The sequence below is a fragment of the Sander vitreus genome, chromosome 1 (genome assembly GCF_031162955.1).
Source record: "Sander vitreus isolate 19-12246 chromosome 1, sanVit1, whole genome shotgun sequence".
NCBI lineage: Eukaryota > Metazoa > Chordata > Actinopteri > Perciformes > Percidae > Sander > Sander vitreus.
Window position 1 is genome coordinate 13,483,759 of NC_135855.1, and position 14,016 is coordinate 13,497,774.

Below are 14,016 nucleotides of genomic sequence, written 5' to 3' on the forward strand. Positions count from 1 at the left end.
GAGGAAATCCAGGAGGAGGAGCTCCAGTCGGATTGAACTGTCACACTCCACGGAGCACCGGGTTTAAGACATGGAACTGGAATAATCACACCGAATGGACTGTGATTTCATTTGTTTGTTTTTAGAGAGCTAGGCCAACTGTAGTGGTGGAAGAAGTTGCCAACTCAAATCTTTTTACTTAAGTAAAAGTAGAAATGCCATTGCCATTACAAGTAAAAGTCCTGAATTCAAAGCATTATTCATAGCACAATCAGCAAAATGTATAGGCTACTTAAAGTCATCAAAAATAGCCTACTCATTATGTAGAATATGGCTCCTTCACAGAGTTATGTTATTATGGAATATTATATTATTCTGTTTATATCACTAACAAATAGCATTTCAATGTTAAAAAAAAATAAGCCAGTTTTAGATATTTAGATATGTACTGGGTAGTTTAGTATAGGAGCCTAGGGCGTCATATCATATAACAGATAATTTATGTAAAAACTATACGTGTCAAATAAATGTAGTGGAGTAAAAAGTACAATATTTCCCTCTGAATGTAGAGGAGTAGAAAGTAAAGTAAGCAAAGTACAAGTATGTCAATATTGTACTTAAGTACAGTACTTGAGTACTGTCCAACTGGCATCAAAATGTGTTAACTTACAGCAAGGTAGCTGGTGGTCAGGGGCAGGGCCGTAGCCAGGATTTTTAGAAATACTCAGATTAAAACTTGATCTTTACGCTTCAGGGCAAATTGGACGTGTTACCTTTGCAACTATCTAAGCCATGTTCTAATTTCACTGAACTGAATCTATTAACAAACAAAGAAGAGGGGGATATCTCTGTAAACAGTAAGCCGGAAAATAAAAAGCTTCCAACTATAAGACCCTTTCATATATGTTAGGATTCCAACTCTCACAGCTCCACGGCTAACCTTTCATGTTTAGCTTCAAAGACCATGAAGGCTTTAAGTCGTTGTCTCTCTCAGCGCTGGTTTCCCAGGCAACAGGAATATGATAATGTTGCCTTTGACATGACAGAAGGAATCATCTCGCTAACAAACAGAGACAACAGGCACAAGGAGGGCTGGAGTTGGGGGGGGGGGGAGGCAGGGGGGGGGGGCTGAATTTATGGACTCATTTTCACACAGAGGGGGGAAAAGCAGCAGAAGCTCACCATCCTCCATCCATCCTCCATCTTCCTCTATTGCCTCCAATGCATTCCTGCTGGCAGGCACACTCCTGCCTTCCCAGGGGAACAGCCAGCCTCCATTGGAAAGCTAAATTACAGTCAGTGGCAAGTGGGGACTGGTGGGGACAGATTTCTGATGATGATGATGACGACTGCCCTTCAAGGCTGAGACTCCAAAACCAAAGAGCTATCGCTGCTGAGCGTTGCACCAACTAAAAACCTGAAATGAACAAGCTGTGTGGATGCCATATGTTTTCCATCAGAGAAAAAAAGGGCTAATAAGCCAGCCAATTTGGAATCACAGAGGGGCTAGCTTGATTTGTGTGATCATCTTTCCATTACTCTATAAAAGAAACTGTAAAGCCTTGAAACCCATCTGAAAGAGACTTGGTCTTTAGAACATGTTTAAATTAAAGATCTGTGTCAACTGACAGCACTGTAAGCACATTCATGAATGACACTAAATAACAACATTACTAATATAGGGACAAACAATAGAATAGGATACAGTATTGTAGCATTATTGATAGATTTAAACAATTCAACAAATAGTTTTTACCATGACCCAATTCATTTGCATCCTCTAGTCTTGACTGATATAGCACAACAAAGCCTTAGTATTTACTTCTGCAGTTCATCTACTTGTTTTCCCATTTTAGCCATGCTAGAGGCATGTCTTTAGGGATGCCAGTCCATCAGTCCATTGGTCAGTCTGTTGGTTGGTCAACCACTTTGGTCCAGACTGAAATGTCTCATTATTGGATGGCTTACAATGACATTTTGTACAGACATTCATGGTCCCCAGAGGATGAATCCTAGTGACTTTGGTGATCCCCTGACTTTTCCTTTAGCGCCATCAGCAGTTTGACGTGTTTGTTTGATTAGTCGTTTTGACTGAAATTTGTTTGCCATTAAATTTGGTTCAAACTTTCATGTCGCCCTCGGCTTAAATTGTAATCATGTTGGTGATCCCTTAACTTGTCTTACACCATCATCAGGTCCACATTTTTAATTTGTCCAATACATAGATTTATGATAGAATACCTTCAAAACGAATGACATTCCCATCCGCTTCATTTGCACTTTGTATTTCGGGCGAATTAGGAAATGTTAGCATACTAAAGTGCTAAATCAAGATGGTGAACATGGTAAACATTATACCGAATAAACATTAGCATGTTAGCAAACTGATGTTAGCATTTACCTTCCAACATGTTATTTGAGTGTCCCAATTATGTGAGTGTGTGAAATACAACAAAGAAGAAGTAATCCATGGCATGGACACTCACTATTGAGTACACTATTATATAGGGAGTAAATGAAGACCAGCCATAGTCTTGTTATAGGATTTTCAGATGGAGAGGGAGAGAGGAGTCGTATGTATTGTTTCTTTCCCCTGTGGTTTGATTGTCTGGTTATAGCCATGCAAACACCAGGGAAGGTTGTCTACCATTAGTGCTTAATGGATGGGAGTCATGCACACAACAACATGCATTAAGCTTAGCAGAAATCATTTTTTCATGAACCTGAGATCAGCCAAGAGCCAATAATGAATCAACAGTGAACATTAGCGTCAATAAAGTAATGCTGGATACATTTTGCTGAGGAGATTATTTTAAAGCAAAGTCATGAGATAGATCTGGTTACAACTCTCGGGCCAAATATGTGACTTCAATATCGCATTAAAAGGCTTAATCAAAGGAAGCAGAAACAATACTGGAGATTCACAGATTATTAAAAATGTGTCTTGGGTCCCTCCTCTGACAAAAGAGATCAAGTATGAAAGTAATAACATTTGTTCTCCATCTTATTTGGGACAACTTACGTTTTGACCCAATTAGTCAAACAGAAATCATACCACAGTCATTGCATCTTTGAATGGGAACGGATCTAGAAAGAAAGATGTATTGTCGGTATGGTGACTGTAAGGCATTTTTCTTTTGCCGTCTCTCCAAATCTCTGTCATAATATTACATTTGAACAGCCACAATAATAAGTATGCATTTTGTAAGCCTGTGGCAAAACCGGGTCTGTATTTATTGTTTATCATATAGCAATATGCTAATAGTTAATCCAGAGTAATCATGTTATGTATATGTTACAGTGCCTGCTCTTAAGAAAACAGAAGCCTGGAAGGGACTATTTTACATATTCAAGAGACTAAAGCTTGACAAATCACTATGCTCAGAGATTTACCCCTCGTGACAGGAGAGGCCTTGAAGACAGACTATCATATGAACTGTCTTCTGTGTGGCATCATGTGTGTTAAAAAGCTCTGAGAAGACGTCCTGGTGGGGGTTCTGTGGACAGGCATTATACCCTAACATGAACACACAGGGCTCTCTTTAGTTTGGAGATTATGTTATGTGGCCATACTTTTAAATAGTCCCTGCTACATTTGTGTTGTTACAGGTACTGTCTCATTCAGCAAGGTCTAAAGGCCATGGAGTAAATTGATCACTTATCAGCGGATCTTCAGAAATGGCAGCGAGTGAAAGCCATTTGGAATGGGAAATCCATTTTTAATTGAATTCATGCATCTGCTCTCCTTTTGAGGACCCACAATCAGTTTCTTGTCAAGCCAGAAGCCTTTTGTAAAGTCAGTTTGGTCTTGGTCACTGTGCAGCTTTTAAAGGATAATTGCACAACAAAGATTTCCTTTGATCACAGTCATTTGTGGAAAAGGTCATTTAAAGTACAGACACTAACATGTAGCCTACTGTTGCCCACCCCTCAAGGGAAAACAGGTCGTAGCGCTTCATGAAGAACATATACAGACATTCACGTCCCCTTGAGGAATGAAAGCTTTCAAAAGTTCCCGTGCTTCCCCTACTCAGATGGGTCCCACCTCGTACCTCCGGACTAAGCACAGGGGACGAGCCATGACACTCTGGAGACGGTACAAAGGCATTCTGCTCTCCTCAGCTACTCTATAAAGCCAAGTTCCTACATAAAGGTATCGTTGGTTGATCACACAGAAGTGTAAACCGGCTGTATGACAGATTTTGGGAAATCCGCTTATTTGCGTTCTTGCTGAGAGTTAGATGAAAAGATCGACACCACTCCCATGTCTGTGTGCTAAATTTGAGGGAGTGTGCCTATGTTCCCACATTTTTAAGAATTTTTCACTGATTTTTCACTGAAAATTAGGCCCTATGTTCCCACAGCCCTATGTTAGGGTTAGGGTTTAGGGTTTTACTCTGTATGAACACAAGCCCTTATTTTGAAAATGTCCTAGAAATGTGGGAACATAGGGCTGTGGGACTGTTGGTCTGTGGGAACATAGGGCTGACCCCAAATTGGAAGCTACAGCCGGTTAGCCTCGCTTAGCTGAACACAGCTAGCCTGGCTCTGTGTAACTTAGGTAACAAAATCTGCCTACCACCAAATCCGTACAAAACCAAAGTGTAAAAAAAAACCTGACAGAGCCAGGCTAGCTGTTGCAAGGTTTCCTGTCTTTGTGTTAAGCTGAATCAACTGGCTGCTGGCTCCAGCTACATAATTACCTTACAAACATGAGAGTGGTATCAATTTCCTCATCTAACTTTCTGCAATGTTTTCCAAAACTATTTCTTCAATTGATCTACATTTCAACAAAATGCTGATATTAGTTCCTGATGGCTCGGTGAAAACTGCAAGGTACTGTATGTGTGAAGTCCTGAGATGTTGTTGAGCTGTTGAGGTGATGAGCGACTGTTGTGATGATTTCAATGCATCACATTCTGCTGTCAAATTATTCTTAATGAGCCAATACTGACAATATCCCTTATATATATATATATATATATATATATATATATATATATATATATATATATATAGTTCCTTTGTACATCCACCCTGGCTCGACAGGCAGAGCTCCATGACACATTATGAGATGGATGAGCCACAAGCTGTTCCCAGGTTGTATTGTTCCCCAGCCTGCCGCCACCTCTTCTAAAGTGCTCCAAAGCCTAATTCCTCTTCCAGGCCTGTGGGGATGGGGGGGGATGGGATCCTGCACACACAGTCCAATCAGTCTCTCAGCAAGCACACAAAGGTCCTGCTGCTTCTACAACTGGAAACTTGGCTTGATAGTAAGGAGGGCATAATGCTGGACCGGAGTCAATTGCATTTAATTTCAATCAGGAGATTCAGCTGGGCATCTTATTTTGCCCAAATGATGAATACCTTACATTTTTTATGTTTAATTTAATTTTCAACCGTGGCTAACTGGCTGAATGTTGGATGGTGACAGGGATTTTAGCTGGAGTTCTTACTAGTGCTCGAAATTAGAGGACGCCCTGCTTGTTACATTCCTTCACTCTGATTTGTCTCTCTCCCCTCTCAACCAGCATCATTAACAGCAGGGTGGATGGTTTGTGACATAGCAGAAAAAGCCCCGGGCACACTGATCAAGCATAAAAACACCACTGAGAGCAAGTTGGAGTGATTTAAAGAAAAGAGTTCGGGGGGGTTATGTACCACTCCATTTCTCGGCTCCGAGCAATTAACAAACAGAGACATAGGGAAGTTATTGTGCCTGGACAAGTTAACAGTCAGGTAACAGGTAGGTGGATTTTGTTACCTTTGCACAGAACCAGGCTAGTTGTTTCCCCGTTTTCAGTCTGCTAAGATAAGCTAACTGGGCTCCTGGCTGTAGCTTCATAATTAACGGAGGTCTTCTCATCTAACACTGCCTATTCCTTTAAAAACAGGATTAACATTTCATCTGTTGCAGCTCACTGTAGCTCAGACAACATGGCTGTTTTCACATTTAAATGGGTCACCTGCCTACACCATTTCTTCCACATAATTACAGCACATCTTTTGTGCACGAAAAACCAACAGCACATGATCTTATGGTTTATCTAAAGAGGCTTAGTAAAAACTGCATGTGCTTAATTGTTCAGCATGACAGCACAGAGCCTTTGTTTATGTGAACTTGGGATGTCTGTTCTCATCCGGAGAAATGCCCCTGATCTGGAAGAGAGAAAAAAAAGGCCACCCACAGGGCAAGTAGCTGTCATCGTTGATTCACTGTGGGCTGAATTTAGTAAATTCTTAAGCAGCCTCTCTGAAGAAAAAAACCCACCATCTATGGAGAAACTCTACAAAAGAGACCTCTTACATTCTCTGGGTGGGAGATTACTGGGAGGGCTGGTGCAATTATGCGTTCTCATGCTGAATGGAGTGGAGCAGAGTTGTAGCTAATCTGCAACTCAAACAAGAGTAAATCTAAGATCATCAACAGCGAATTACAATGCCAGGCACAGGCAAAAACATAACTTAGGATGGGTGTGTGTGTGTGTGTGTGCTGGTGATTCATGCTATGCTTCTCAAACCATGGTGAAATACGCCCTCGGGCAAAAAACAGCTTAGTCAAAGAGCCACTCAACACATTTGGAAGGAAATAAACACATAGCAATGCAATGTGTTCATTGTTAAATGTTGAAATACAATATGACATTACACAGGCGGAGAATCAATTTAGAGCCTGTCACAACAACACTTGAACCAGAGTAAATACTTTATAATAAAAGGTGCTATGAATCTTTGTGCACTATAAGCACAATACCTTTAAGAAAGCTAAATACATGATTTCGGAGGTTGAAGTCTGTGCATGTTGTTTAATAGATTGATGTCTTACTCAAGATTTGGTTTGTTTTTAAAAGGAAGTGACAATACTGGCATAAATCTGATAACCCTTTAAGAAGCACGCCAACGCATGGCTTATAAGCCACACCAAATTATTATTCAGGAGTAAATAATTTATTCAAGACCTGAGTGTAGTTCTGTGAAAGCCTGATTGTTCCGTTTTCAAGTGAGCACTGGAATGCTTTTATTCTGAGGATTCAACAGTGCGAAAAATCCGGAGTAATCCTAAAGAATTTCTCATCTTAATACGGTAACTTAAGTTAATACAACACTTGTGATGTACAATCATGTTGAAGTATCTCTGTAATTTAAGAGCGGGATTAATGGCTAAAGGGGCAGAAAGTTGAAATGAAGAATTTGCATTGCCAACCACACAGCAACAAGTGCGGTTCATTTATCAAAATCCATTTCAAGTTATAATCCTTTAAGATTTTCACCATATTAAACCCATTAATTCTGTTACAGCTATCAAATGTATTTGCACTCATTAGTTACCTCCCTATGAATTAGTTTGCATTGTCCGTGGCGGAGTCTGCCATTCCCGTGCTGGATTCAAATGACATGCACAAGAAATTCAAAAGAAAGAAGACAGTTTGGACTGGAAATATCCTTGCGTCCAAAGAACCCAAGGGGTTTTTCCTCAGCGTGGGTGTGATGCTGCAGGTACAGGAGCGTTAAACGTCAGCCAAGAAGTCCAGGTCGAATAATAAATCTACGAGTCTGAGGGCTTATCAGACTGTGGTTTATACTCCTTTGAGGCAGGTTTTACAACTCGGAAAATGTATTGTGGCAGCAATACATTTCTCCTCCAGCTTAATGCTTGTGAGGCAAACAATATAATTAGCATGCTACAAGTTATGGAATGTGCACATTTGATTAGTCTAAACAGTGTGTTGCTGAGTGAAGTTGCATTAAGCTGATCAGCCAGGATCAACATTTTTTGCTTGATGGCCCTGCATTGTTTTTGCTGGAGCCCTCTGCGTCACCCCCCTCCCCTGCTGTTCCAATGAAATGGTCTAATTGAAATGAATGAAAAGGTTGTGTTTTTGAACGCAGCGCTATTGTTGGTCTAAATGGTCTTAGGTGTGAGAAGGGTAACGACGTGCCTGCCTCTGATGAGGAGGAGAGAGGAACAGCCTTTCTCTTTTGGGTTTTAGGTTATTGAATACAAAAATAAAGCGGATTTATTTTTGTCTCCGTTGCCTCATAAAAACCTGATGTGCGAAATAAAACAAGTAATTTCTAGTTTACTTCTTGTGCTTTGAGATGACAGGTAGATGATGGCAGAACATTTTCTAAAAGATGCCATCCATATTTAACAAAATACAAGCTTTTTTTTTTTATTTTCAAATCAAATTAATTGGAATAGGAGAAGCACATAATTAAAGTTTTTATTTCTGCAAACAATCAAAATAGACACAAAGCAGAATGTAGAAATGCGTCAACATTATTATATGTCTATGTACTGCATACTTTTAAGCAATTTTAATTATGTGAAATGCAAATGCCACCAATTAACAACACGGACAGAGCTGCAGCTGTCAGTTTTGATAACTCCTGATAAAATGTCAGGACAACCCAGTGTAGAATGAAGCAATTCTTTTTGGAAAACATAATTTGCCATGTTCCCGTGAGACCAGACTGTTTTTCCTCCTCAGCTTCTCATCTGACGTCAGTCTGCAGCTGATGGGACCAGCCCCTTCTTGGCACCCTGGTGGTAGTGAGTCTCCAGCTTCCCTGCAAGAGAAGAAGGGGGAAGGGACGAGTGGGAGGGGAGAAAAGAGGAAGGGATAAATCAAAACACCATCAAAGGGACACTGACCTTTCTGAGAGCTCAAGGCCAGCTGATTAGAGGCGGCCTCGGATAGACAGTAGAGAGAGAGAGAGAGAGAGAGAGAGAGAGAGAGAGAGCGAGAGAGACGATGAGGGAAAAGGCCAAACAGACCTTTTATTCCACTGCAAAGAGGGATTGGACCACAACCTTTGTTGGCAGCAAAATAAGGTGTCTTTTAATTCAGTAATATAGATGTACATTCATTATAATCTAACGGAATGCCACATACAAAAAAATGCAAGTAAATGCACCTTGTAATGTTGTTAAGTCTAATACAAATGACATGCATACAACATTATAATGACACTTCAGCCGTACAGGCTGTCATGACACTTACACATACACTAATTAAAACCATCACAAATGTTATTTAAAAAATATCAATATGTAGATCTTTAAAATTGCTCAGAGGAATGAGTGTCTCATACTTCAGGTTGCTTTGCAGTTTATTCCAGTAAAATGCATAGTATTCTGTGATCTGGTGTCATGGTTGTTCACTTTGAACTGAACTAAGGATGTTAAGTATCTCAGCAACTTACAGGAGATAGCATGGCTGTATGAATGAAAACACAGGTATGCTGATGACCATCAGACTTTTTGGCGGGGCAACCACCTTTAATTTTAGTAAAGCATGAATCACAACTTATAATAACAACCAGGGCCACACAGAATCTGCAAAATCTGTAAACTCTAAAAAACTTTAAAAAAAAAATCCACAGATTCTGTTTGGGTCTGATACCAGCGCAATAATTATCGTTATAACTAGGCTACATTTGAACTTACTCATAGCTGGTGCAACAGGCTGCTGATTTGTGGACGAGACAATGGCTACAAAATGGTATCACCAGCATATGAATGGACATTCCATGTTCATTTGGAAAATAAATATTATTTATGTATACAGTAAATAGTAGAGGGCCTAATAATGATCCTTGTGGGACACCTTTATCAACCATCTTGATTTGAAACCATCTGCAACTACGGCCCTCTAGCAGAAAGACATGATTTGTAACAGTTGTAACGGAATAATCAAAACCAAAGGAAATGTGAAAGCGCTTTCAGTAGTAACTAATAAACATGCCACAACAATCGTTTCTTAGCGTTCTCCATTGCTGCATCCAAGGAATGTTAATGTCTTTGTATGTTTCTGGGCCTGCCAAGATAGTAACAGTCAAGGATTCTTTCAATAATCTCTTTGTTTTGATTGTGTAGCTGAGCGAGCTGACAGCACCTGCACAAACTTGCTGATTAGCAGACTGCCATTCCCAAGCCATAAAACAGTAGCCTTCATTGTTGTGAGAATCTCCATGGTTATAATTTATTGCTCACAGATTCATGTGAAGCTCAGATGAGAATGTTTACAAAGATGAAAACAGCTGAGAATCTTAAAGAGGGATTTGATCAAGTTGCTATTTATATAAATGCTTGTCGCTATGGTGTGTAAACAAAACTCCTGTAGCCACTGACCAAGCTGACCTTTTAACACACTGTGAATGACAGCTTTCTCTCTCAGCATTCACAATATCAATCACAATATCAAATTCCTCCATAAGGGCTCAGTCTCAGAAACTGTGGTCTGCTGCGTTGTCATTCTCTGTGCAGAGAACAACCTTAGCTGGGTTTTGATAACCTGAGTTGACCCCCATCATTAACTGCAAGGCAAATAATAACCATGTGTCTCTCTGCCTAACACAAGCCTCCTGCTTGTCAACCCAAAGCATTAGCTGGCTCTTTTCCCCATGGCTGAGGCAGGGGAAAAAATTATACAAGTGTGACAGGCAGGGTTGGTGTTTGTCACTTGTGCTTTCTTTTCATGTTGTCACGTTATGGCTGAACTCTGTGGGTAGTAGCAGCATAAACAAGGTATTTAGGAGAAGTGCTGTTTGCTCACCATTTCCAAGCCTGTGTGAATGGCTGTCAGTGTCTGTCTGTTCTGCCAGGAGTGAGTGCTGCTTAGGCGTGGAAACACCTCTGGAATTTCTGAGTGAACATTGCCAAACAGTTATCCAAAATTGCTTCAATGATATATCCACCACAACAGAAATGAGTAATTCTTGATTCTTAATTCTAGTTTGTTTGTGCGAGTGAGAGGTTGAGTCAATGCTGTGGAAAATTGCCCCTGGCAGTTTTCCTTGTCATGGCATTTCTATGAAATGTTGTCTATGAGCATATATGAACGCAAACGGATTATATAAATCAAAACAAGCACTCACGGAATGAGCTTTTAGCAGTTGTAGTGTGTTAGTTACTCATTTGGCAAATGTCAACACAGTTAGCCCAATGTGCATCATAGCAATGTGCTTCAAGGACACTTCAGGATGCTGAAATCAAAATGCACCGTGCACAAAGTAAATATTTTCTAAAAACACATTTTGCCGGGTGTATAAAGCACATTAAAGTGATAATTCAGATTTTTGACATACAATACAAGTCCTGTAATAAGTGATCTCCCAGTCACAATATGATCAGGAGCAAAAACCAACGTTAAGCCACAACACTATGTGAACATGTTTTAACCATTCACAACAAAGGACAAAATCCTGAACGTATTAGCATGTATTGATTTGGCGCTACAACCTTATTCAAGCCACCCGCTGGCTGGAAGAGTCGCATTGATATCAGTAGCAATGAGCATCTCATACCACATTATGTTAAAAAATCTGCAATTTTTATTAAGAAAATGCTGATTTTCTTACATGACACAGAAATGACCTCAAGTGCTCTACTAAAGAAAGATCCATGTATTCATTTTTGGGCCACCTGGAAGCAACGCAACAAGCTGTAAAAACAACACTGACATATTTTCCCCTTATAAAGTTGTTAAAGAGTTGCCTATTTACACTACCAGCAGACATGGAGCAACATTAGCAATTATTCAAAGTCATCGCCACCTGGCAGATGGTAGATGGCTGGTGATGGCGGAAAGTTCAACATTCACTCTTGTTTTTGTCTCCAACTCCTGAGGGAACTATTTGGCTATTTAGCTGCTAAGTGCTCCACTATGTTTTACCAGCTAACTGTGTCTGTTTGCTGTTAAGTGCTGGGCAGGTGGCTTACAGTCAGAAAAACGTTATAAAACTCGGTAGAGCTAAGGGTAACTGCAGTCAGGTGATAATTCTCTGTGGGTTTGTTGTACATAAAAGTAGTCACGTGAGTACTTATATATATATATATATATAAGTATATATATATATATATAGTATAAGTATATATATATATATATACACATATATATATATCATCAGTACAAAGTAGTTAAATGTTTATCTTGCCCAGCTTTGTTGTCCTTGTCTTATCTTATGTTTTGTCTATTTCTGTGTATGTACATTGAGAGCAACAAAAAAAATCCTTGTATGTGTACACATTAGGGCTGGGCGATATGGAGAAAATCAGATATCACGAAATAATTGACCAAATACCTCAATGTTGATATAGCGACGATTTTGTAGGGTTGACAATTGGTGCTTTAACAAAATATTATATTTTTAGATAAATAATCATCAACAATGTGGATATAATGACTATGTGGTTAAAGGCAAACAATAGAACAGCTAGAACAGTCTGGTAAGTTCAGAAAATGACATCACTTTACTGTAATGCAGCTCTTAAAACCAGGAAAAATTCAACATTTACCATATAATATTACGATATCGAAAATCTAAGACGAAATCTAAGACAATATCTAATCATATATCATGATATCAATATAATATTAATATATTGCCCAGATCTAGTACACATACTTGGCCAATGAAGCTGATTCTGATATCTATTTAAAAAAAGGGGGTTAGGGTAATCACTGGAATTATCTGCTTCCTCAGTGTTTGTGTGTGTGTGTGTGTGTGTGTGTGTGTGTGTGAATAGCAACTTTAGATAATTAACGCTGCTTAAAAGGACTGAATGTTGGAAATCACTCAGTATTTTTATCTGAGAAGTGTCCTTGCAATTTCCTCAATTCATTAAAAATACATCCTCAAGTGAAACATGGAGAAATAACTCGGTTATGTGCAACTGGCAACGAACGACAAAGGACAACAGCAACAACATGGAGTACAGTAAATGGGCCTTGTTGTCACGTCTATCAGAGGGAGTATTCTCTCGTTGTATGAACAAGTCAGACTCATTATATTTGCCAGGAAAGTCAATCCAGCAATGTTACATATTCCTTGGGTGAAGGCAACTCCTGTTAATGGCTCTGGAGCTGCTGAGCTGTCGCATTTCAGAGTAGGTGCTGCCGAGCCGAGAGAGCTGGAGGGAACACAAGTTAGAAAAAAAAAAGGGGGGGGGGGGGGGGGGGGCGAGTGAAGGAGTGGGTGGAAAAAACAGAGACAGCAAAAATGAGACAGAAGGAAGGGATGAGAAGAGGGAGGGGTGGTGGGAGAAAGGGATACAGATAGGACAGAGGGAGAGGTAGAGAGAAGGAGAAATAGAAAGGCCGGCCCATCGATTGGCTGAGATAATTTCCCATTGATTGCTGCACTGTTTGGAGATTGCTGGAGAAAGGTTTATTGCCTACATGCTGCAGCTGGGGAGGAGGCCATTAAATAAGCACAGGTTGTCTGCACAGGGCTGGCGCTCCATCATCAAGACCGTAAAATACACTCAGCCACACAGACGCTCATACATACACTACACTTGGTTACTCTGCTTACACATTCACAAATATGACTGCATGCATACTATTCCCATTACACATAATGGGAGAATACAGCTCATCGCTGATGGAAAGTGCACTTACATAATCCCTTGAAAAGCCAGGGGCAGTAGTGCAAAGAGTATTTATTAGAGTGAAATAGAGGTCCATTGACATCTTGGCTGACATCAATAAGATGCAGGTCCATCAGCTTTCTTGCCGTAATAATCACAAGAATAATTGTCTGGTTGCTGTTTCTCTTTCTGTGAGAGTAACTGCCTACGCACTAAGGAATAAAAAGGCTGAATTTTATATTCTATCTTTTTATTATACAGCGGTCCCAATGCACCTAGATAATAAACCTAGAACAGCTATGTATATACACTTTAACCACATGTTGATACACCCTTTGATGACACACTGACATGAGAAAATGACTTGCCTACAAATAATGACACAGAAAGGGGAAAGTTAAAAGTGGAGCACTACCAGCTCTGTGATTGAATGTTAACACCTTCATCAATATCTGTTACATTGATTCCCACTGGGCTCCCACAATAACCAATTCAGAGTCTATCACAAGTGTACTGCCTGGAGAGTAAAAAGAAGTTTACAGTGAAAAATCTTTAACAATCTGAATCTAAATGGCAGGATTTAATGGTTTAAATTTAAACATGGTGGCAAGGAACAGCTGGGAAGGCATATATTCCTCCAATGCATTTTAAACATCTGCAGT

At 39.9% G+C, this 14,016-nt stretch overlaps 1 protein-coding gene across 1 annotated transcript in view; it reads right to left on the reverse strand.

Moving 5' to 3' along the window:
• Window positions 1-8,190: 8,190 nt before the first annotated feature.
• The window catches only part of trip4 (thyroid hormone receptor interactor 4), an 85,555-nt gene continuing 79,729 nt past the window's right edge, over window positions 8,191-14,016 (reverse strand). The window contains exon 13 of the mRNA XM_078271891.1: window positions 8,191-8,550. Coding sequence (XP_078128017.1) covers window positions 8,486-8,550 — 65 coding nt within the window. The 3' untranslated portion in view covers window positions 8,191-8,485. The remainder of the gene's footprint in view (window positions 8,551-14,016) is intronic.